At 61.4% G+C, this 23,586-nt stretch overlaps 2 protein-coding genes and 1 long non-coding RNA gene across 21 annotated transcripts; 1 reads left to right on the plus strand and 2 right to left on the minus strand.

Annotated features, from left to right (window-relative positions):
- Positions 1-525: 525 nt before the first annotated feature.
- On the minus strand, positions 526-12,841 carry PUF60 (poly(U) binding splicing factor 60). Of its 15 annotated transcripts, none has more exons than XM_067017748.1 (14): positions 12,199-12,390; positions 11,627-11,724; positions 11,341-11,367; positions 8,143-8,226; positions 5,876-5,971; positions 5,671-5,760; positions 4,748-4,798; positions 2,529-2,690; positions 2,364-2,456; positions 2,002-2,215; positions 1,732-1,922; positions 1,467-1,602; positions 1,036-1,271; positions 526-955 (listed from the first exon to the last, which is right to left on the minus strand). In XM_067017748.1, the coding sequence occupies exons 5-14, from the start codon at positions 5,951-5,953 to the stop codon at positions 656-658; spliced, it is 1,551 nt and encodes a 516-aa protein (XP_066873849.1). In that variant the 5' UTR covers positions 5,954-5,971; positions 8,143-8,226; positions 11,341-11,367; positions 11,627-11,724; positions 12,199-12,390; the 3' UTR covers positions 526-655. The 15 variants fall into 15 exon arrangements, with proteins under 15 accessions (XP_066873849.1, XP_066873850.1, XP_066873852.1 ...); XM_067017749.1 differs by having other exon boundaries at positions 12,265-12,389; XM_067017751.1 differs by having other exon boundaries at positions 12,296-12,388.
- LOC136792922 (uncharacterized) lies at positions 12,602-16,490 on the plus strand. Its single transcript, XR_010837543.1, has 2 exons — positions 12,602-12,786; positions 13,580-16,490. It is a non-coding gene; the product is annotated as an uncharacterized lncRNA (long non-coding RNA).
- Positions 16,150-23,468, minus strand: NRBP2 (nuclear receptor binding protein 2). 5 transcript variants are annotated; one of them, XM_059043315.2, is made up of 18 exons: positions 23,029-23,467; positions 22,445-22,567; positions 22,276-22,377; positions 22,090-22,179; positions 21,877-21,917; positions 21,688-21,782; positions 21,535-21,558; positions 21,379-21,462; positions 21,253-21,308; positions 21,061-21,156; positions 19,864-19,996; positions 19,645-19,747; positions 19,473-19,523; positions 19,256-19,391; positions 18,553-18,606; positions 18,402-18,465; positions 18,249-18,304; positions 16,150-18,159 (listed from the first exon to the last, which is right to left on the minus strand). In XM_059043315.2, the coding sequence occupies exons 1-18, from the start codon at positions 23,149-23,151 to the stop codon at positions 18,091-18,093; spliced, it is 1,500 nt and encodes a 499-aa protein (XP_058899298.1). In that variant the 5' UTR covers positions 23,152-23,467; the 3' UTR covers positions 16,150-18,090. The 5 variants fall into 5 exon arrangements, with proteins under 5 accessions (XP_058899298.1, XP_066873847.1, XP_066873845.1 ...); XM_067017746.1 differs by having other exon boundaries at positions 21,877-21,932; XM_067017744.1 differs by lacking the exon at positions 19,473-19,523 and having other exon boundaries at positions 18,244-18,304; positions 21,877-21,932; positions 23,029-23,468.
- Positions 23,469-23,586: the final 118 nt, after the last annotated feature.

Genomic DNA, 23,586 nt, shown 5'->3' on the forward strand with positions numbered 1-23,586 from the left:
CTCCCCCCTGGCGCAAGGCACGGTGGGAGCTGAAGTCCGTTCAAAGCCTGAGCTCCCAAACGCCAGCGCCCCAACCGTTCCCGGCACCGAGGCTTCCTGCCGCCCTTCCCGCCCGCCAGGCCCCCTCCCCGGGCTTGGCCCCAAGACCCCACGATCCTGCCCGCCGCCCCTCTCACAGGGACGTGGGCTCCCGGAGGGTAGGGCGCCGGGCCAAGGCGGCGCTCATTTGCCTGACAGCCTAAACATGTCGCGGGACTTCAAGGGCTCTGGGCCAGCCCTCTCGCGGCACTGCCTGCGCAGGTGACAGTGGGGCCCCACAGAGCAGGAAAGCCACCCCCACGTTCCTCCGTGGCCCCATGCGGGTACCAAGTAACCAGGCAGCCCCTGCTGACCCCGGCGAAATACCCTCCTCCCGGCACTCAGGTCTCGGCCGCCAAGGCCCAGTGCCTCCGCACGGCCCGGGTGCTTGCCCTGAGCCGCGCCCGCGCCCCAACGGGACCCAATAAGCACAAGACCACTATCAGGAACGTTCAGGGCCAGCAGCATCTGCACCTTTATCCACAGGCTGGGCGGCTGGGCGCAAGATACCACCGATCACTCTATAAAACCCAGAGGAAACAAGGAGAAAGTGCAAGTCCAGGGAATGGGTCTAAGGTCACGCGGAGAGGTCACTGTTATCAAAACGCTCCTGGTCATACACTTCAGCCACCACCTTGCGGCCAGCAAACCAGCGCCCATTGAGGGCCTGGATGGCCTTGTGAGTCTCAGAGGCTACGGAAAACTCCACAAAAATCTTGACAATGATCTCTGCATCCTCCTCCTCGCCCTGCTTCTCCTGGTAGATGATGACACGGTTGACAGCACCAAACTTGCCACACTCCTCGGTCACCTCCCCCTCCAGGTCGTCATCGATGTCCTTGGGGTCCACCATGTTGCGCAGAACCATCACTGTGGACTGTTGGGGGGGGACAGCTGAGAGCTGTGGCTGGCTGGACCGCCCTGCCCGACCCCACCCCGCCAGTCCCGGCTGCCCACCTCCTGCTTGCGGAGGAGCTTCTGCATCACCATGTGGCGGGCGCTGCTGCCAGAGATGCTCATGTGCTCCTGCTCACTCAGCATCTCTGGCCGCTCAGACTCAGGAAACAGCTCCTCCTCCTCCTTCTCTTTCTTGGGCTCCAGGAGACCGAGTGTTGGAGGGCTGGCCAGGATGGGGTTCACCACTCCCACAGAGGGGATGGTGACCGGAATGGGAGGCCGGGCTGGGGTCACACCTGCAGCAAACCCACCAGGTCCAGCAGTCACTCCCCCGACCTCCACCACTCCCAGGAAGGAGAACAGCACCGCTGAGCATGGCTGAACTGACCAGGGCACAGGGGACTAAGGAAGCTCAGTAAGGGCAGCTGAAGGCATCAAGCCCAGAGGAGGGGGCAGGGGAAGGAGGGAAACCTCGACCCACCCAGGCTCACCTGTGATAACTCCCGGGGCCTGGGCAGCCATGACAGCCTGGGGTAGAGCCCCCAGGGGCTGGGCCAGAGTCAGGGCAGGGGACACCAGTCCAGGTGTGGCTAGAGTACCCAGTACCGCTGCTCCAGCCACTGCTTCCTGCAACCAAGGCCACTGTGCTTAGTCCCCGGTCTGGCTGCCTCCACTCAAGACCAAAGAGCCAGTCGGCACAGGATCAGGGGAGCCTGGTGCCCACCACCAAACCCACACAATTCCACCAGCCCTTACCTGAGCCGTAATCTTGGCTGTGGCTGCAGCTGCGGCCACAGCAGCAGCAGGCGGGAGGCCTCCAGGTGTGGCAGGTGTAAGCAGGGGCATAGGGGGTGTGACAGCCTTGCCCACCCGCAAGTACTGGCCACCCAGGTCAAAAAGGTTCATGGAAGACACGGCGTCCTGGGACGACTGGGCCTTCTCATATTCTGCAGAGCAGGGAGCAGCAGTGAGGGCCAGCCACGGTGTCGGGTGGGCTTCACCACCACCCCGCCTCCCCAGGCTCACCAATGAAGCCGTAGCCCTTGTGCTTGCCAGTCGTGGGGTCCCGAGCCAGCGTGCAAGATTTGATCTTGCCGAAGGCCTCAAACACACTCTTAATGTCGTCATCCGAGAGGTCCTGGTGCACAGAAGCCACGTAGATGCGGTTGAAGGCTCGCGCCTCCTCGGCCAGCTGGTCTATGATGGGCTGGGCCTGCCCTATGTTGCTGGGTCTGCCCACCTGGGGGAAGGGCAGGGAGGAAGAGCGCCCAGTCAGCCTAGGCCGGGTCGCTGCAGGCTCCCGGAGGGGCTGCTCTGCACCTCGGGGGGGCTGGACACAGAGCACACCCGTGCCACACGCTGACCCCAAGGTCCACCCCCGGCCTCACCTTGATGTTCCTGCCTCCCAGCATCACGGAGTTCATCTGCTCCAAGGCCAGCTGGGCGGCCTCTGGGACCTCGTACTCCACAAATGCAAAGCCCTGGACGCAGGAACACGCTGTTAGGCCTGGAGAGCCCGGGGGTGGGGCGAGGCAGGAAAGGTGGAGCCTCACCTTGTGCTTCATGGTGACAGAGTCCCAGGACATGTCAATGCTCTTGATGGGCCCAAAGGGGGCAAAGGCCTGGCGAATGGTGTCCTCCCCCAGCTCGTAGTAGATGGAGCCCACGTAGACCCGGCACATGATGGCCAGTGCCCGCTGCCGCTGAGCTGCCATCTGGAGCGGGACACAAGGGGAGAGAGAGCCACTGGCTTGTGAGGGGGTGGTGGGAGGCTGGGCAGCCCCTTCCCCTCCTGGCCCACCCACCCCGCTCCGCTTGGGGAGGGCTCCCCACACGGCAGCGTGGTGCAGGCTCAGCCCCTGCAGTCAGGGTGGTGGGGGTCGGCAGGACCCCACCCCCAGGAAGGAAAGGCAAGCCTGGAGGCAGGAAACGGACGCACCCCGGCCCACCCAGGTCCCGGGCAGACTGACAGCGAAGCTGACAGGTGGTCGCAAGGCAGGGCCGCAGCCCTCCAGTCTGGGGCCGGGCACCCAGGTGGGCTGAGAGGTCCTCCCAGGGTCCTGGCCGTGTACTCCGACAGAGAGGGAAGGGGGAGCCGCCAGGCTGCAGGGACCCACTGGTGTGGAGGCGAGAGAGGGGACAGAAGACAGGGCAGCTACCGCCCAGAAGAGACCCCGGGGAGGAGGGGAGGAGCCCAGACAGGGGCTCCCTGGAGAGAAGACGAAGAGCAGCCGCTCACGCAGGGCCCCAGGGCCTCAGGGCCTGAACCCTCACAAAAAAGGGCTGTTACTCCCCGGGACCATCAAGAGGTGGCAGAGCCGCCAAAAGGAGAAGCCCCTGGGCTCTGCTCGGGCAGACATGCCGCCTCCCCGCTGGGGTGCCGAGGGACCTCCCCATTCCCTCACGGAGGCAGTTCCCACCCTGCCGCCTCACACATGCTGTGCCTGGTGGGGAGCGTCCTAGAGCCACACGCCACGGGCCACTGGGAGGAGCTGGGCCCAGGGAGGAGACCACAGGCCCAGGGCAGGCAAAGGAGACGGGGCCCTGGCTCTAGCCCCTCAACAGGGGAGCCCCACACCCTCACGAGGTTCCCCATAACCAGAGGCCAGCTTCTTTCAGATCTATCAATTGGCCTAGAATAGGCCGGGCCCCCCGTCCCTCAGAAAGGGGCCTACAAATAAGGTCCACATCTCCCTCAGATGAGAATTCCCCCCCGAAATGGGACTCCCCTCCTCAAACTATGCTCTCAACAAATAGGCCTCAGGCTCCCTGCTGAGACCAAGGACCGCCCCCAAAAGTAGAATTATGTCCCCTCTCGCACCAGGCTCCCCAGACATGAAACCAGCTGCCCCTCAGGTCAAAGTTCTCCAAGATAGGAGCACGTCTCCTCTTCAGTGTGGGCTCCCCAACAGCAGGTGTGCCAAGAGCCCTCTCCCTGACCTGTCCCCACAGACAGACGCTTCCTAGAGAGGACACAGGGACTGTCTGGTCCTCGAGGTCAGGACTGCGTCTCCCCTGCGAGAGCAGCACGCCCAGGGATGACCCCCAGAGAAGGCCACGTTTCCCCCTCAGACTCCCCAGAGGGGCCTGGCCTCCTCCTCAGCCTGCCTCTGGGGGATGGAGGGGCTTCTCCTTCCCAGACTCCTGCTGACAGCAGCCAGGGCCACAGCCACCGCCTACGTCTGCTCCCTGGCCCCCTCTGACCACCGCCTCTGCCTGCTCCCTGGCCGCGTGGCCTCCGCCCCTTGCTGACAGCCAGGCCCGAGGCCCAGTCCTTGTCCTTCCCTCTCTCATTTGCTTGGGTCCCCCCAGCCCCCCACCCCATCCATCCGTCCTCCCTCCAGGGTTTGATGGGGCCATGAGTTAAGACCCTTCTCTCCTCGGGGGCCTGACCCCAAGCCAGGAGCCCGAGCAGCCTGGAGACCGACGGAGCTGGAGGCCCGGCGGTGCACCCCGTGCGTGCAGGCGGCATGGGTGCAGGCGGGCCTGGCGTGGGCAGCTACCCTCCTGGCCGGCTGCCCTCCGCAGTTACCTGGCCGGTTAGTTTTAAGGCGGGCCCTCAGAGCAGATGTAGGCCTCCCCAGGGGCGGTCCCGGGGTGGGTGCCCCCCACACCACTGGCCCCGCCACGCCTGGCGCTCTGTTGCGCTCGTCCCGAGCTGGCGGGCAGGGCCGGCTACGGGGAGCAAGGTCCCCAGCACGCGGGCCGCACTGCCCCCCTCTAGCCCTGACTAAGGACATGAGCCCCGGAAGAAGTGAGCATGTCTATTGACCGATTGCAAAGGTGAGAGAGGATCTCCAAAGCCCATTGTCACTGCTGCCATCTGAAAGACAGTAAAGACAGAGTTCAGTCTGTTGGAGCCGAGCAGTCTCCGCTCTCGTCACACCTCACGCAGACAGCGGCAAGGCCCGGAGTCCCCGCCCTGCCAGGAGGCCCGCCTGCCTTCCCACACTGCCGGCCAAGTGGCCAGCCACTGGCACCTGCCCAGGGGGGCCTCAGAGCCCCAGGTGCCCCGCCCCGCAGCCTGGCCGGCGGGGCAGAAGGAAGGGGGGGAGGAGGAGAAGGAGGAGCAGGAGGAGGAGGGGGAGGGGGAGGGGAGGGGGAGGGGAGGGGAGGAACGGATGGAGCACAGTGAAGAGCCAGGGCATCTCCTGGCAGCGTGAACATCTAAGGGGCAGGGGGGCGGGGGGTGGGGGGCTCAAGGCCCAGGCACCTGTCAGCCTCACCCTGTCCTCTTCCCCAGAGCCGAGGCAGCCTTTGGCCACAGGCCTAGAGCAGGGCCCCGTGGAGGCATCCCCAGCCTGTCCTCTCACAGTCCTGGGCCCCAAGCCGAGGACTGAACTCCTTACAGGGGGGCCTGACTGCTCTTATCCAAGGCCGTGGGGGTGGGGAGGAACGCTCCTAGGGGCTGCAACACCAGCCACGCCGCCTGGGGGCACACGGGCTCGGGACCAGTCTGAAGTCCAAGAAGAGGAGCCGATTCGGGAAGGGCGGCGGGGGGGGCGCAGAGGAGGGTTGGGGGGGGGCTCTCAACAGGTGGGTCAGGCTGGGCCACTCGTGCCTCAGGGAGGAACCTGGGCGTCCCAAGGAGTCCTTGAGAAACCGAGCAGCACGACACCTTGCGGGGACAGCCGCAGGCACGAGAGGAGGAAGAGAAGGCAGAGGAGGCAGTGGAGGGGCGGGGAGGCAGCTCACCTGCAGGTTGGTGAGCTGCTGCTGCTGGTGGGCGATGGTCTGCTTCACCAGCACGCTCTTGATGCTCTGCTCCATGGCGTACTTCTTGGCCTGTGAGAGAAGGTGGTAAGGAGCACTGGGGGGCCTGGCCTGCGGGGAGACGGGCCTTCCCCCGCCCAGCGGCTTCCCCCTGCCGCAGCGCCCCAGGCAGGACGCACATTCTCACCTTCTGGAGGGCCTCTTGCTGCTCAGGCGTCAGGGGAGGCAGTCCCAGCTTTGCGGCTGTGCTCTGCCCGTTCTCCATCTTGATGGAGTCTGTCCCCTGGTGATGGGGAGCAGGGAAGTCGTTAAGAACAAGTTCAAGGCCTCCCTCACACGGCCCCAGGAGCCCACCCCACCTTCTGCCCCGACAACCGCACGTGACCCGCAGCTCAGCCCACTCCCAGGGGCAGACAGGCCCTCACACAGACTGTCTCCCGCCTGGCCTGGACGTAGGTCTGCCCACCTGACATCCCTATGCCTGTCCCAGGCCGGTCTCCTCCAGGACCCACCGGGAGGACACACACCGAGGATGACAGACACCTGGGGGCCCTTGGCCAACCCAGAGCAGCTGCAGGACCCAGGCTTGCAGGAGTCACCAGGCCCTCGTGGCAAGCCTGACCCCAGAACCCCCGTCCCATGCTGCACAAGAAAGCCGGCCTCAGCTGTCCTCTAAGACAAGGGGAGGGGGTCCGGGCTCTCTGGAGGTCCTGGGACTCCTCACTCCCGGACTGTCTGGCACCCATACTTTCTCATGGCCCCAGCCATGGCCACAGACTCAGCTTCCCTGCTCGGGACGAGATCCAGGGGCCACTCAAAGACCAAGTATGGGCAAGGGCTCCCTCCCAGCACAGCTCCAGGAGGTAACCCATCCCTGCACACTGGGCACCGGCCCGGAGAGCGGCCCCGAGGAGGGCGCCAACCCACCTCCACCAAACTTCGCCCTGGGCCGTGCACAGCACCCTGGCAAGAGAAGCCAGAAGCAGGCCAGCCACAGGGGGACAGACGTGGACACCCACCAGCACCCTAGGCGAGCACAGGGGTGAGGAGACGCTTTGGTGGCGGTGTCCCAGCCTGCTGCAGACCACAGTGGGTGCTACTAGGATGGTTTACATGCCCTCTATCAAAACTCATTGCTAAGCTGTTTGCACGGGGAAGAAAAGTTGTGTAGGCTGGAAGAGAAGTACGGCCACCAGACCCGGAAGAGTATGTGTGTCGGGAGTCAGAACACACCTGCCTATCCACCAGTTGCTGGGTGGCCAGCAGATGCTCCAGAGGGGGTATTCTGCAGCCCCCAGCATGAAGCCTCGGGAGGGACAGCAGAGAACAGAGGCAGGTCGCCAGCACAGGAGTGACGAGCAAGGACAGAGGTACAAAGGGGGCAGGAAGGGGCTGGATGACCCAAACCCCAAGAACCACCATCCTGACCAGCTGGAGTGTGGGATTTCCAGCACAGGGTCAAAGGGCAGGAAGCCCTGGAAGCCCCTCCCCTGGCGACCCAGTCTGGCCCCTGCCAGGCTGTCCTCCTTCCCATTGGCTCCAAGCCCAGTTCTCCTTAGTGGGAGAGAGGCCCGAGAGCCTGGGGCTATGACTCCAGAGCAGGCTGTCACCATGGTAACCAATGCTACCCCCTTTCAGCCCCTTAGAAACTTTTCAATCTCCTCTTTGTCTTGATAAACAAAAAGCCCTTCTACCAACCAATGGCTGGCTAGCCAGCCAGCCAGGGTCGGGGAGGGCTGGCTAAAGGGGCCCACCAGCTTCAGCCCCCCTAACTTCCTAGGGTCCAGGCTGCGTGCCATGGCCCTCCCCCGAGCGTGCTGGGGGCCCAGCCGAACAGCCCCCCAACCCTCTGGACGCAGGCGCTGCCGTGGAGAAGCGTGAAGAACCTTCTTACCCGGCTCCCCCTCCCACACTACCACCGGCTCCGCCACCAGAACTGGCCAAGATCTCCCACGTCTACCCTGAAGCCCTGTCCGAGGCCCCCAGACTTGTACTTTGACTTACACATGGTTCTGCTTTCACATTTTACTTAAATCAGAGATCTGAAGTGAAACTGTATCTCTGGCTCTTAACAACACCCTGCACGTCCTGGAACAAACACCTCTGCCCTTCTGTGTGACACCGACGGTGAAGGGCTCCCACCGGCTGAGGTGCACGTCCCACCTGACCACAGCCACCGTCTGCCTGGTGTCTGAAGACACATGAGGCTTCAACCCACCACAGAAGCAGGGAGGACGCCAAGTAGAGGCGGGGAGGAGGAGGCTACAGCCAGGCTGGAGGCTGGGTGGCGAGAGGGCAGGACAGGCATCTCTGCCCAGAAGGCGGAGAAGAGTCCCTCGGGCTCCTCCCGCCCCACCCCTGCCAGGTCTCTCTGGGCCCAGGGACGCGAAGGCAGGCGGGCGGGCGGGCAGGCGGGCAGGCGGGCCTGAGGGCGAGGATGCTTAAGGTCAGTACCTGTGAAGGTTTCCATTTGTCTCCCGCTGCCGCCGCCGCCGCCGCCGCCGGCTCGGACCCCCCTCCTTGCTGGCCATTGACCTGCTGCAGGCAGGAAGGAGACGATGTGACGGACATTCAGGAGACCCAGCCACCCAGGCCCTCTCTCGTCTTTCCTGGTTAAGAGCTGAGCTCCGCCCAGACCAGGAAGGGAGGCCGGCAGGGGCCCAGGAAGGAGCGAGCTGTGACACGGCCCCTGAACACTCCTGACACTGCCTCACTGCGCCTCACCCTGCCCACTCCTCCAGCACACCTGCAGCTGCCCAGAACCCAGCACAAGGGGCTGGCCTGGCAGAAACCAGAGCAGAATCTGGGGCAGCCCCGAGCTGGCGACGAGGCCCCACAGAGAGACTCGGCGGAGAGCTGAGCTGTGCTCCTGCCCCAGGCCAACAAAAGGCAGGAGTGGGTCGAGAGGTGCCCTCTGGCCACACAGCTGAGGTCCTAAAGATCACTTCCTTTCCTACTGGCAGGCTGGGCCAGGCCGGGCAGGACAAGCTGACACGGAGCACAGATGGCCGTCTCCCTCGAGGCAGACAGAGGCACCTCTTTAGCCCCTGTACACACGCCCGGGCCAGCCCACAGCTCAGCATCAGCCCCAATGCCTTCAACAGTCTCTGGCCAAGCCTCTGGGGCAGGTCCCAGGCCCCTCCTGAAGCAGCTCTGAGGAGGGCCGCCCTCTGAGTGGCAGGGCCGGGCAGGGGTCTGCGTGTGTAAGCCTCCCTCCCCAAGCAAACCGTCCAGGGCTGTCTAACTCAGAGCAGATGAGAGCTTGGCCACGCCTAGAGGGGCCGAGAAGCACTGCCGTGCAGAGCCAGCCCAATGGAAGAAGCTCCCGACCGGGCTTAGAAGGGTGGCAGGCCAAGGGCAGAAGGCGGGCAACGTCACAGGGGTGAGGGTCTTAGTGGAAGGGCCCTGAGACTTCCCCACCTTCTCAGATGCCACAGAGCAGGAACCCGCTCCCAGATCAAAGACGAGACCCACAGATATCTTGAACACAGGTGACAGCCATGCCCACCCTCAAGGATCCGTGCACAAACAAAGCCAAAGGCTGGGCCAACCTGGCCAGAGCATGTCTCAGGAGTTTCAGCCTCAAAGGAGAGACAGCAGCACAAACCTGACTGCACTAGAGACGTGGCCACTGGGCACAGAAGCTGAGGCCGACCCAGCCCTGCTGCCTCCCTGGAACCCCTCTGAACTCGGCACCACTGCTGCTTAGAAACTGTGCCCCAGAGAGAGACAAAGGAAAGGGGGGACCTGCTGACACAGGTCTCACCCAGTGGGTACATGACATCTGGGGACAGGGTTGGAGTCTGGCTTTGCCCCAAGTTCCCTGGCAGCCCCCAGAACACACCCAGAGCAGAGGCTGCCTCTTAAGACCCACAGCAAGAGATCACTTCAGGTCTGGGGATACAATCCAACCTTTAGACCCCTGTGAACAGAGTCAACTTGAGGGCACACTTGTAAACCACTTCCCCAAATGACTGTAATAGCCAACCCAGGAACCAGGACAGTGCTGAGATCAGAACACAGCTCAGAAGAGACTTCCCAGGAAAATTCAGTTCACCAGGAACTCTAGGAAGGACATCCTACCCCATTCATGGCAAAAACAAAGTTTCCAGTCCCACAGAGCCTAGGATCTGTTCTAAACAGATGCTAAAACAGCTTAAAGGAAACTGTCATTTATCATTACAGCTAGTCCTATGCTGTCATCCTCTGGCAATGAATGCAGCATGCCCTGCGGTCACAAAGCCCCCCACCCCGCCCCCCACCAGGCAGCAGTGCTTTGAGGGGTGCAAACCCCCCTCTGGCAGGTGTGTGTGTATGGTGGGGTGGGGTGCAGTGCTGCCCCATGATTCTGGGCCCCAAACCCCAGCACTGTCAATGACCAACAGCACAGGGCAAAAGGATTATTTCCACTAGAAAAAAAGAAAAGTTACGTAATTACTTAACATCTCCAGGCTCAGGCTCTCCAGGCCTGGCTCCTGGGGCTGACAGGAAGATTCAGTGAATGGCTCCATATAAAGTACTTAAGACAAGCTATCTGCACATGGCAAGCAATCCAGAGGTTTCAATGGCTATTAGTATTATTACAACATCCAGAGTCAAGTCACCACAGCAGGGCCACTGCAGGACACTGCTTTCCTTCCGTTCAGTCCCCTTCACACGGCGCCATGCTGTCCACTGCACGGCCAGGCTCCATGCAGGGCACTGCAGATGCAGCAAAAGAAGACAAGAGACATGCCAAGCAGCACCTACGTGCGACGAGTTCTGTAGCCAACAAGCGCTAAGGAGAACATCAAGCACAGGGTGGGAAGAGCGGGGCTGAGGCGCACCGGGCCACAGAGCCCAGGAGGCCTCTCTGTGAACGGATGTGCAAGCTGGGGCCCGCAGAAGGAGGAAAGGCAACTGTGCCCCTGGGGAGGGGGAGGGTCCCAGCGCTCCCGCCACATGGAAGCCAAGGAGGATGGTCCCAAGTGGGGGCGAGTCCGAGTGTCAGAGGAAGGGGCTATGGACCGTTTCTGCAGCCACCAGGTGGAAGGCGCAGCAAGTCAGAAGAGGCACTCCTGTATCTTCCTGGGTCCCTCCCCACGAGATCACTGTGCCATTCCACTCCACCTCCCACAAGAGCCGAAGCCACAGCTTAGGACAGCAAACCAGCACTGCTCAGCGTGCATGGACCAGAAGACAAGAGGCCAAGCTCTCAATATGCCCCAAAAGGACTGCAGGGAAATGGGTAACCCTTCTAGAAACCTATCCATTCAAAAGGTAGGAGGAGGAATGTGTTGGACCACAAGCTGGACTTCACTCCCACAAGCTGATGAGGTAAGCCTGGGCCTTTACAGTTTACATACGCCTTTTAACATACATATATTAACCTCTTGAAAGGAGTCAGACGGTCAGTGAAGACGCTTATTGAAAACCCCAGCTTACAGGATTTAGACTCAGTGCCCCCATCCACCTCTACTATGACACCACCTGTGTCTGGCCCTGTGCCACAGCAGAGCTGAGTCCCCCTGAGCAAGGCTGGGGCATGGTGTTGACGCAGGTTTGTGGACGCTTGGGGACATGACTCTCACTGGCCTCTCCTGCTCCTACACCTTCCCAGGAGTTTGGGGGGCCTCCAAGCCTCCACCTTCACCTCTTTTCTCTCTAACGTACCTCTCACAAAGGTAGTTGCTCTCGTGGCTTCAACAGGAAGCAGGACACGGCAGAAAGAGAACAGTGAAGTTAGCTAGGCCTGAGAATCACACACTGGGCCCCCCTCATAGCCTGGGGCCTCTCTCTCATTGGGGGTCAGTTTCTTCCCCAGTGCGACAGGTTCGGCCCCCTCTCGGGTATCAGACCCTAATAGCCAAGGCAGTCTAAGTACACCTCCTGACCCTCAGACATCTCCCCTATTAGTCCAGCCTCCATCTATCTGCAAAAGCTGCCTTCGTACACAGACCTCACCACATCTGTCTGAGGACAGGTCGGGGGAGAGTGGCGGGTAAAGAAACGGATGAATCGTGTGAAGGGTCCCAGAGGGGAGTCGGTCGCACAAGCCTGGGAGGAAGAAGAGTGAAGGGAGACTTGACCACGGAAGTGCTGTGTGAGGAGGGGTTGTCCACCTATGCTAACTGCTCCACGTGGCAGACGGACGCGAGCACTAAGCAGGGCAGGAGGGGTTCCTTCCTCTAGGTGCCCGCAACCCCCTAGCACTTCACGCACCCTGGGTGGGAACGGGTCTCCAGTGCCCACCAGACCCCGGAAAAGGGCAAGACTGCCTCTGGTTCCCCACTGTTTCCCCAAGTCCTCGCAAAGCGCTTGGGACAATGTGATCGCTCAGTAAACATGCAATGAGTCTTCCCTTCCTGAGTGGGGATAGCAGGACGGAGTCCCTGTTGGCTGGAAACCTCTTCCCCGCTGAGAATCCGCGGAGAGCAATTCACAGCTGTGTACGCAAGAAGCCAAGGCCTCCCTCCTCACCAGGCCCGATCGCTTCCTACAGGCCCCCGCACGCCCAGCGGCCCCTCTCACACTAGCGGGAGGAGAAACACCACGGTTCCCAGGAGCCCCGCCTTCAAGTCAGGGACACAGGCGCACCCCGTCGACAGAGGTGGTCGACCGCCCTCACCGCGAAGGGACCCGGCTCGGCGCGCGGCACGGCCCCCAGATGCGCCCCGGGTCCCCAACGCGCCAGGCCCTCCCGCGCCGGCCGCCGGAAGCTGCAATCTGCGGGCCGGAAGCTGCGGCCGCAGGCCGGCCCCCGCCTCTCGCCCGCCCCGCCCCCGCCTCGCGCGACCAAAGGACGCGCGCGGGAGCTCGCGCGGGGCCCCGGAGCGACCGCCACATCCCTGGAGGACCCTCGGCGCCCTGGCCGGGCCGACAACCCGCACCCACCATCTGAGCGGCGGCCCGCGGTCACGGGCTGCTCACTTACTAGAGCTATGGTCGCCGTCGCCATCTTGCGCCCGTCGCGGCCGCCGCGCGCGCGCCGCACGCTTCGGCTCCTGCCGCGGTCTCGCGCGATCTGGGTGCCGGCGGAGGAACTCTCAAGAGGACGGAACTCTCGCGATTAAGGCCCTTTCCCCCGGCGACGTGGAAAGAAAAAGGAGCGCGCTTCCGGTGAGGGGAGAAACAGTTAACGCTCCGGGAGGGGCGGGCAGAAGGGGCGGGGCCGGAGGGTGTCGGGGGCGCGCGCGCTGCCGCCCTCCCTCCGCTCGCCGCCAGCCCCGCCCTCCGCCGGCCTCGGTGCGTCCCAGTCCACCCCTCGCTTCGTCCCGTGCCGCCCTCCGGCCTCTGCTCAGTTTTCTGCCTGCTTTGCAGGAAAACCCGAGGCAGGGCACAGACGGCCCGATCCTCTCCAGGGCTGCGGTTGAAAGCAGTGACAAAGAATCGCTGTATTTCGGACTCAGATTTCGAGATGTATCTTTACATCATAACATCTCTGAATGCGCCTACCAATGCATGGTGTGCTGTCACCTAATGGCCGCATTTTCTCTTTCCTACTGATCCATAAAACAGTGCATCTTTTGCACTGATGGCGTCGTAGAGTCAGACATACAGTCGGTAGAACTGCAACCCAAGAGACAGGCTTCTGAACCAATCCCGTGGGAAGGGTATGCACTCAGCGTCCACTTAGTTCTGAACTGTTTTTTAAAGGCTCCAGGTATCCATCCCTGGTGTTGAACTGCCCTGGACGTTTGCTGCATGCCCACCCAGTCCCAAGACCCTCACTCAGTGAGGCTCAGGCCCTCAGGTTGTCAGCTTAGCAACTTCAGCCTGCCTGAGGCAGCAAGGTGTCTTCCCCAACTAGGCAGGTCTCTTCTCCATCCTGGGAGAGTTTGACATGAAATACAGACACCCCTGGTTAAACCCAACAATATTTGCCTCATCTCCCTTCTCTCTAAAATGATAGGAAAAGGATTTTATAAAGGAAGCAACCCATGAAGACAAAGGGGTGGAATGTTGTGGAGCTGAAGAAAGGTGGACAGCGGCAGCTGCTTTCGCATCTTGGAGGTCGGGGTCCAGGAGATAGTTCACGCAAGTGCAACTGTGAAAAGGAAGAGACTCCAGGGCTCAGCCCCTACCGGCAGTGGCTGGGAGGTGAGCTCCAGCAGAGGCGCGCTCGGTTGGTTGAGTTGGCCGTTGGGGGCAGGGTCCTGTTCTGAAAGTGGGGGGATATACGTGAGATTCCCGCCTTTCTGCCACCTCCACCCCTGGCTCCAAGTCCGGCCCCAATCATGTGGCACCCACAATCCTCAGAGAGAAGAGCTCATCTCTGCAGTAGCTCCCAACACAGAAGAAAAGCCTGGCAGTTGGGAGGTGGTCAGGAGAATGGCCTGGCTCGATCCTTGATCTCAAAGCTCACCAGGCAATAAGCCCCAGCCACTAAGATTAAATGCAACTGGGCAACCCAGGAGCACCAGACAGTTGAGGGAGAGGAAAAAACAAAAAAAGCAAAAGGAAGAGGGCCTCAGAAGGAACACAGCCAATAAAGCGAGAAGGAGGAGGAAAAATGGAAAAAGCTAAAACCGTGTCCTCAGAGATATCAGAGAGGCTGTTGCACCGAAAACACAAACAAGAGGCTATGAAGCAAGAACATTCAGCAGGCGAGAAAGAGCACTTATGAATGAAAAGCATGAGCAGAAAACGAACAGTTAAACAGAAAGGTTGAAAGATAAAGCTGTAATTTTCCAGAATGTATGACAACAACAAAACCATATAGCTAGAGAGCACACAATGGGGTCATTGTCCAACTTGTCAACACTCCCCAGTGCTAGAGCCGGCCGGGAGCCTTAGAGGCCTCCATAATAGAGGGGGTGGATAATGGGGTGGATGGGCTGGGACCTGCCACCACCATTGTGGGGGGCAAAAGCACCCCCCCGGCGGCAGCTTCCCCTGTGAAAATCTGGCATTGCTGCATTCAGAGCGCTTGTGTGCTGGGCTCTGTTCTCGTTACTTTTCACGGTTAACTTGTGCGATCTCACAACCACCCCATGAAGTGGGGACCGTTATTATCCCCATCTTTACAGGTGAGAAAGTGGAGTCACAGACCACTGTCACACAGCAGGAAGCAGCCGAATGGCTCCAGAGCCTATGCCCTTAACCAGCACATATTGCACCTGTCAAAAAATAAGTCCAACATCTAAGTAAGCATTCCAGAAAAGGAGAGGGGAGAAATCACCAGAAAAGCAAAGAAAACTTCCTAGAACTGAAGGGTTGGGACCTCTGGACGATAGATGAAAGAGGTCATAAACAACAAGGTCCAGGGACTTCCCTGGTGGCACAGTGGGTAAGGCTCTGCGCTCCCAATGCAGGGGGCCCAGGTTCAATCCCTGGTCAGGGAGCTAGAGCCTGCATGCATGCTGCTACTAAGAGTTCGCATGCCACAAGTAAGGAGCCCTCAAGCTGCAGCTAACACCTGGCGCAACCCAATAAATAAATGAATAAATATTTAAAAATCAAAACAACAAGGTCCTACTGTATAGTGCAGAGAACTATATTCAATATACCATGATAAACCATAACAGAAATTGCTGTACAGCAGTAATTAACACAACACTGTAAATCAACTATACTTCAATTAAAAATAATAACAAAATAAAAGAAAGAGAAGGTCTACGTCAGGACACATCGTTGAGAATTTCCAAAGCACTTGGGTAAAGAGAAGACCGAGAGAGAGAGAGAGAGAGAGAGAGAGAGAGAGAGAGGAGAAATCACAAAGGGTCAGAACTCAGAAAGGCATGGGAGTTCTTGGGACTGGAAGACAGTGACAGGATACCCTCAAAGTCCTGGCAAGAAGTGATCTTCCACCAGCCCAACGCTGTCCCTAGTTGCACGAACAAGCAGATGTGAGAGTAGCGAGGGCCAACAGGATGACCCCGTGACTCTCCGTGCATCCTCGCTCAGAATGTTCCTCCTCAGACAGGGTGAATGAAGGAAGAAGCAGCATGGGTTCCAGAGACAAGAGGAGGGAGGTGCTGGTGAAGGCGTAGCCCATGCTGACAGCTGGGTCACAAACCCAAGAACAAGCAGCCGGGGGCAGAGAGTGGGCAGGCTGGGGGCTCCGGGAAAAGATGACACAGCAGCCAGCTATGCAACAAATCTCAAGACTGAGAGTAGGTTCACACTTCTGCGGGAGAATCTAGGGAGGAATTAATGAGACGCGTAGAAAACTAAGCCCCTCAAAAGGCAATGATTAACTCCAGGGGAAACAAAAAGTTGTGCAAGAAGGCAAATACAATCCTAGGACACCTTGTTCTCTGCTGAGACCTGTGGGAATGAAGCGGTAATACCCACCACGCTGGGATGGCGCTGGGTCAGGGGATTGAGGCCAGTGACCCCCTTCCCCTCAGAGGACACCAGCAGGTGACATGTGATGTAAAAAACCAATTAAAAAAAACAGTAAAAGCATGCGTGCAATTTTGTGAAACATGCATTTGAAATGCCTGAAGAAACAGCTAAGAGAGTTGAATTTGGAAAGGGTCAGGGTTAGAGACAGTATTTATTGTTTATTTATTATTGGCCTAAGAAAATTCCACTTTTAAAATAATGTGTATATAACTTTGGAAAGATAAAAATTAAAGTGAAAACCTCAGCATAGGCATTAAACGAAGCAATGATAGTATTGATCCTTTTGAGTTCAGTTTAATCTCTGGTACAATGTTATGCATTGGACACTCAAACTGTTTAAGATGACGCAGAATCAGACAGCATCAGCGTTTCCAACTAGATGTGTAAGTTATTTTAGATTGTAATTTTAAATTGAAAAGTGTGAGAACTTGAATAATTTTGTAAAGAGTATTGGAATGTTTAAGATAACTTGAGATTCAGCGTGTTGGTGCATTTATTTCATTTGATACATCTGGGTAAGGTGTTTTGGTTTAGGGTTTTGGCTAGGGTGATGTGGTAGGTGGGATAATGACACTCGCCCCCTGCCCCTTGCAAAGATGTCCGTGTCCCAACCCCTAGAACCTGTGAATATTACTTTACTTGGTGAAAGGTATTTTTGCACATGTGGTAAAGTTTAAGGACCTCGAGATGGGGAGATCATCCTGGATTATCCGGGTGGACCCAACCTAGCCACACGAAGCTTTCCTGGCTGCAGAAAACCAGACACACAGTTCATGAGACAGACTCCACCCGATGTTTCTGACTTTGAAGACAGAGGACGGGGCCGTGAGCCAGTGGAGGTGGCTGCCTCTAGAAGCTGAGAGTGGCCTTCAGTTTACAGCAGGCAAGGAAGTGGGGACCTCGGCCCCATCACTGCGAGGAAATGAAGCCCCACCCTGTGCCCAGCGCCGCGCCCGACACCTGCAGGCCAGCAACCTGAAGGAGCAGGAAATGGATTCTGCCCTAGAACCTCCAGAAAGACACGCAGTCTTGTTAACACCTTGATTTTAGTCTGGTGGGATCTGTGCCAGACTTCTGAGCTACAGAACTATCTAAGGGTGCTGGTTTAAGCCACTGAGTTTGTGGTAAATCCTGACAGCAGCAACGGAGAACTAACACGGTGGTGCGCTTTTCTTGTTTGACATTTGAAATGCTTAGAAACCTGAATGTGCTAAATCTATACATGCAGTTTAAAATCTTTAAGAGTGATCAGCTACATCTGAAAATGAAAGGAGGTGGTCCAAGTGAATGGAGGCTAGGGTTATGGGGCGTAGGGGTGGGGGAGACAGGGAGCCGGGGCTGGTAGCCTTAGGACCCAGGAAGGCAGCTGCCCCAGGAGGAGGTAAGAGAGGTAGCAGGAGGGGTGGTGAGCTTGGGAGGAGCAGGGAGGGTGCCTGCCCCTGACCACTCGAGGCCAGGGAACAAGGACAGAAAATAGCCCTTTGGAGGGTCTGCACTGGCCAGGGCGCGGGGTGCGAGAGCCACCTGGAGCTGCAGGGCCGTGGCCCTGCCCAGTACCCAGCACCACGCCTGACACCTGCAGGTGGTTTACCATGGGTTTAAGGCGGCGATTCCGGTTCCTCGTGTGGCTCTGCGGTAGCAACTGGGCGCGCATCTGTCCAGGGCCGACCCCCGCCCCTCAGCCCCCCAGCACTGTGCCGCGTTTCCCTGCAGGGCAGCCCCTCATGACCAGACGGCGTCGGGGGTGGACGAGAAGGGTACGGGAGGGACGCTGAGTTGTGGAAGCTGGCCGACGGGGGGATCCTGATCCTCAGGACATGCGGGGCCTAACCAGCCCCCCAGCCCCAGCCCCAGCCCCCTCACCCATGACGGGCCTGACCCCACCCCCCTCGGCCCCACCGCGGGGTTGCTGGAAGCTGTGGAAGGGGGAGGTTCCTCACTAGCAGGCACACAGGCAGAGGGGGCCCCTGGTCCCCCACCCAGACGCCGGGCCCAATGCCGAGCTGCCCCACGGGGGCCACCAGGTCTGGTTCCGGGGGGCTGGGGAGCTGGAGCGCTGAGGCGGGATCAGGATCACGGCTGAGCTCCGCGGCACTTGAGCAAGGTGCTGTCCAGGAAGGCGGACAGCTTTGGCCGATCGTCCTGCAGGGCAGGAGGGAGGCATGGGGGATGGTGGGGCGCGGCCCACCCTGAGGCCCTCCCAGGCTGGCCGTAGCGGCTGCGCACCTCACCTCGTGCACGAAGCCGTAGTGCACCAGCTCGGCGGCCAGTTCCTGGGCACTGTCGGCTGCGGCGGGGGCGTGAGGACCGGGCGTGAGGCCGCAGCGCCGCCCGCCGGGCCCGCCCCCGCCCCCGCCAGCCCGGGGCCCCGCCCGGCGGCCTACTTGGGAGCAGGTCGTAGGAGAGCTGCCGGTGCAGCCTGTCCTCCAGCACCAGGAGCAGCGTGAGCTGGGGAGGCGGGAGGGCGGGGTGGGCTCGGGAGTCGGCCCCGCCCCTCCCGCCTCCCGCGCCTCTGTGGGCGGCGGCCCCCCTCACATGCCAGCGCGCCTGGTCCTCGCTTCTCTCCAGGTTACACTGCATCTGGATCACCTGGGGGAAGGGGGAGGCCAAGGTCACCCACGTAAGCTGGAACTCAGCAACTGGTCAGCAAAAGCAGATGCTGTGTCAAAGAGGCACAGACACAAAGGGGTCGTGAAGACGGGAAATGAAGAAGGTCTCCAACGGGAGCCTAGGAAGCACATCTCACTGCTAGGAGCCTGGCGAGTTGAGGGAAACTTCCAGAGTAGATATGGAAGCTGGGTACCGAAGGATGGATAGGAGTTTTCACAGGTGAGGAGAACACCTGAACAAAGAGAGAGCTGTGGGAAGGGGGTGGGGGGGGAGCGAGGTGCGCAGGGCCATGACAGCAGAAGCACAGGATACCAGCAAAACCAGGCCTCAGAGTGCCGGGCGTTGGGGGGTGGGGGTTGGGGGCATATGCACTGAGGACCCCCAGCTGTGGCTATTAGAACATGAATTCTGGCTGGGAAGCCGGGGGAGGCGGCCAGGCTGGGGGCTGGTGCAGCATCCAAGTGGGGAAGAGAGGGGGGCCCGGATCAGGGAGGTAACCCTGGAGACACACCCAAGGCCAAAGCCAGAGGCTCTGGAGTCCAGTGGGTGTGGACAAGGAAAGGGAGAGGGTGGCCGGGGAGGCCACCCCTCTGGGCAGTGGGCAGGCCTGTGGAGGCTGGAGTCTTACCTTTCTGGTCTCTGAGTCAAAGGGTTCTGGCGTCGGGGTCTTGGCCTTTGGGGCTTCCTCGGGGGGTGGGGCCAGCACACGGGGCAGCCCCAGGGGCCGAGCGGCAGCAAAGTTCATCAGTGGGTAGATCCCGTTTCTAGGGACGCAGTGCGGGGTGGTGGCGGCTGAGGCTCAGGCCTGACGGCTGCCCACTCCCCAGCCTCACTCCAGCCCTCACCTGACGTCCTCCAGGAACTTGTCAAGCTCCAGACAGGACACCTCTGAGTACCTAGTTACGGGTGTCAGGAGAACACGAGGGTGGCGGCACTGCTGGTGGGTGGGGGTGGGGGCAGGGCTCGGGGGGCGTGGCCAGGAGGAGAGGGGAGGCCTCTGGGCTGCAGGCCGCTCACCGCCACTGCAGCGGGGGCCCGGGCGACCGGGGGATCTCTGCCAGGACCGTGTGCGGGTCCGTCGCCTTGGTCTTTTCCTCCACCATGTTCTCAGGCATGAGGTCTGCGGGCCGTGGGAGCACACAGGGCGGTGGGCCCTGAAGCACGAGGTCCTGCGGGGCCTCCTCCTGCATCCCGACCCCAGGCCCTGGCCCACCCCCAGGCCGGCCTGCCCCTCACACTGGTGCTGGATGAAGCAGTGAGCGGCCAGGAGCTTCAGCGAGTGCACCTCAAACAGCACACGGTGGAAGAGGAGGCTGTGAGCGGAGGGCCGGCGGGCAGGGTCCCGGGCCAGGCAGGAGAGGATGAACTCCTGGGGTGTGGAGAGGGGGCTGCAGTCGGTGGAGCCCCCCAACTCTGGCCACACCGTGTGAAGAGAAGGGGCCCCTGCAGGGTCCAAGCCCGTGGGAGCCTTCACGGAGCAACGTGCACAGAGCAGAGGCATCCCGTTAGCAGCCAGGCCAGGACCTGATTCTCCAAACAGGACGGTCGAGTCTGCCCCTGGGCCCAGAACTGCCCACGCTCTACTTCCAGCACCCCTCACAAAAACCGTGGCGGGGTGGCCCTGTCATCCCCAATTCACGGGCAGAGCTGCACTGCTCAGGGAGGACACCAGCCCCCGCCTCGCAGCCCTGGGGCTGGGCAGAGGGCTGAAAGATCAGCACGGGCCCTCGAGGTCAGCGCAGCCTCGCCTGAGCCCACCTACCTACAGCCTGCCCCTCTTCTGGTTGCCTCAGGTCAGGCCCGACTCCGGAGGTGACCTTGAAGTGTCCCTGCCCTGCCCCACATCCATGCCCTCCACTGCCTCGCCGGTCCATCCTGGCTCCACCTCGTCAGTCCTGTCCAGGCCCCGTCACTTCCCTCCCCCATCCCGAGGTCATGCGGTGAAGCCAGTCGCCAGACTCTGACCAGAGAGGTTGTGGCTGCAGCTTCTGTCCGTCCGCGTTCCCTCTGCCGGCTCCCCACCCACCTTGCCCCCAATACAGGATATAGGACCACGTCCTTTCTAACTGGTCTCCTTAAGGCTTTCAGGTGGGGATGTGGAATCGGGCAGACCTGGATGCAAACACCGGCTCCACCACTCGCTCTAAAGCCTCTCTGAACCTGTTTCTTTATCTATAAAATGGGCATAAAAATTGTGCCCACGTGGGAAGTATCTCTCTGGTCTCTCTGTGCTTAGAACGTGCCCTCAGAGCCTTCACATTGGCAACTCAACATGCACGCTCAGTAAGGCCCTCCTTGCGGGGATGGTGGTGTGAAGGCTTGCGCAGCGGGCCCGGCCCTGACCTGCTGCACCTCCAGGCCTGCCCAAAGCACCGCGCGGGCCCTCCTTGGAGCGCTGAGAGCCAGCGAGCAGAGGCAGGGCCAGCTGCTCACCCGCATGTTGGGGTCACTCAGAGAGTGCCTGGCGCGAGCGATGGCTTCCTCTGTGACCCGGGTGTCCCCATTGGCCTGGATCTCCAGCACAGCCATCTGGGGGGCAGGGCAAGGTCAGGCATGGGGAAGGGACAGCACAGGAGGGATGGGGGGAGTTAGCTGGGAGGGGCCCAAAGACCACGGGGTTAGTACCTCCAGCGCACACATCCCAAAAGAGAAGATGTCCACGGCAGTGCCATCGGCAACCTCTGAAAGGGGAGAGCAGGTCAGGGCAGGTAAGGCGGATGCCGGGGGTGAGGGGGGACCTCCCAGACTCACCTCCGTACTCTGGCGGGAAGAAGTGCAAGTTCCGAGGTTCCTCCCGCTCAACACGGATGGGGCTTCGAAGATCGTCTGGGAGAGCTACGGAGAGAGCGCAGGATGAGCATACTGGACCTCTCTCCCACGCTCCGTCCCCCCAGGGTCCCCACGCACCATTGGAGAAGATCCGGTGCCACACTGAGCCGGTCACCAAGGGGAAAAAGAGCAGGCGTCAACGTGACGGGGCACTGGGCATCGTCCGCCCCTGTTCCAGACAGGTCCCCCAGCCCTGCCCCCCGCCCTTGCCCAGCCCCCCTCCGCCAGCACCAGAGCCGATCTTGATGAGGCCGTTGTGCTGTATGAAGATGGTGTCGCTGGTCAGGTTCCCGTGGATGATGGGGGGACTGCAGGCGTGCAGAAAGCTGGAGAGGAGGGGAGAGCAGGGGGAGCTGGGTCAGGGGTGCCAGGGAGGCGGTGGCGCCAAGGGCAGGGGCTCGGGCAAGCCCAGGCCCTCACCTGAGCGCGGACAGGATCTGCGTGCACCAGCGCTTCCAGGCCTGGCGGCGGACGGACTCCGTGGGATGAGCGCAGGAAAGGCAGCTGGGCCTGAGGTGCCCCAGCCCAACCCCGCTCCTGTGCCCAGGGCCGCCCAGCGCCCCCTCACCGTCTCTGTCCCCAGCGCGCCCCGACCCCACCCTGCCCTGACGCTGACCCAGCCCCTCCCTGTACCCTGGTGTTCATGGCCTTGTGGTTCTTCTTGGTCTTTTTGAGGAACTGCTTGAGGCTGCCCGATGACACGTACTCTGTGATGAAGATGACCTGCGAGGCGGCAGGCTCACGGGCTCCACCAACGGTGGGTGCCCACAACCTCCCCACCCACCGGTGCCCCCTCCCCGTGGTGTGCCCACGGCTCACCCGTGCTCGGGCCTCCGAGGCGTCCAGCCAGTACTTGTGCAGCTTGACAATGTTGGGGTGGTCCACCAGCGCCAGCTGCTCAAACATGACCTGGATCTTCTCCTGGGAAGGGGGGGCGGTCACCAGGCTGGGGGGGGGTGGGCGGGGGGTGGGGGGCAGCAGGCCTTACCTCGTGGGCCAAAAAGGCCTTCCTGTCAGCGAAGTGCAGCTCGTTCCACACCACCTCCACTCCCTCCTCCGTGTCCATGGCCAGGAAGGTGCTCTGGACGCCAGGCATGTTCCCCTGGTTCACCTGGTGGTGGGGGGGGGACCGAGTGAGCTGGTGCGTGGGGGAGGAAGAGGGTGCGGGCTAGGTCTCCGCTCACCTCCCTTCCAGCAGCCCGAGCATGTGAGGCAGGCGCTGGCCTGCTCTGGGAGGAAGCTGCGCACCCAGGAGCAGAGGCTTGGTATCCTGGGGCTGGGCTGAGGGGATCTGGGGCATGTTCCCGGTGTTTTTGAGGCTGGTCCCCAGAGAACTAACAGCTGGTCCCAGAGGCATGGTGGTCTCGGGAGGAGACTTAGGGAATCGGGGGTTCCTCACCAGGGCGTGGGCGCCAGGCTAAAGGAGTGCAAGGGCCCATCAAGAAGGGGGCCGCCTGCGCGACGCTTCGAAGAGGTTTCGGGCCTTCCGGCTCCCCGAGAGTCCGCACGGCCCCGCGTGGTCTCAAGGGCCCCTCCCCGTCCCCCCCCCCGCCCCCCCCGCGCCGTGCCCACCTGCTCCCGCCGCTTCTGCCAGCGGCCGCACGGGCTCTCTTCCAGGATGTCGCTCTCGTCCTCACTCTCGTCCTCCCGCTCCCGCTCCCGGCCCCGCCTCGGCACCGGCTCCGGGGCCGCCATGGCTCGGCGGGTCCAGGCCGCCGCCCTCCGCGCTATCCGCCGCCCGGCGCCGCCGCCGCTCCCCTCCCGTCCTGGCCCCGCGCCCAGACGCCCAGCTGGGAGCGGAGCCGCCGCCGCCACCACCTCGAGTCCCTACTCGGGCTCCGGGAACTGGGAGGCGCGGGCGCGCGGCCGGCCCGGGGGTGGAGCCCGCCTGCCCCTCCGGAGCCGCCTCCCCTGGCCGGAGCCCGAGCGGAGATTCCCCGTAAGAAGGCAGAGCCCTTGCGACGCCCGGCTTAGACCCCACCTGTCCCCCGCCCGGGGGCCCACCGCGTGGATCCCCACCCCGGCCAAGGCCCCGCCCACTATACCCGCCCACATCCACGAAGGCCCCGCCTCTAGGACCCCGCCCCGTCAGAGGCCCCGCCCGCCCCGTCTAGGGCCCAGACCCTAGGC

The sequence above is a fragment of the Kogia breviceps genome, chromosome 17, assembly GCF_026419965.1.
Source record: "Kogia breviceps isolate mKogBre1 chromosome 17, mKogBre1 haplotype 1, whole genome shotgun sequence".
NCBI classification, from domain to species: Eukaryota; Metazoa; Chordata; class Mammalia; order Artiodactyla; family Physeteridae; genus Kogia; species Kogia breviceps.

Coding starts and splice junctions, on each gene's coding strand:
- PUF60 (XM_059043299.2), bottom strand. CDS start 12,625: ATGGCGACGGCGACCATAGCTCTA. Junction 1,272..1,466: donor GGCCCCGGGAGTTATCACAG/GTGAGCCTGGGT, acceptor GGTTTGCTGCAG/GTGTGACCCCAGCCCGGCCT. Junction 956..1,035: donor AGCTCCTCCGCAAGCAGGAG/GTGGGCAGCCGG, acceptor CCCCCCCAACAG/TCCACAGTGATGGTTCTGCG.
- NRBP2 (XM_067017744.1), bottom strand. CDS start 23,151: ATGGCGGCCCCGGAGCCGGTGCCGAGGCGGGGCCGGGAGCGGGAGCGG. Junction 21,463..21,534: donor GCACCGGATCTTCTCCAATG/GTGCGTGGGGAC, acceptor CTCTCTCCGTAG/CTCTCCCAGACGATCTTCGA. Junction 18,305..18,401: donor CTCCTACGACCTGCTCCCAA/GTAGGCCGCCGG, acceptor CCCCCGCCGCAG/CCGACAGTGCCCAGGAACTG.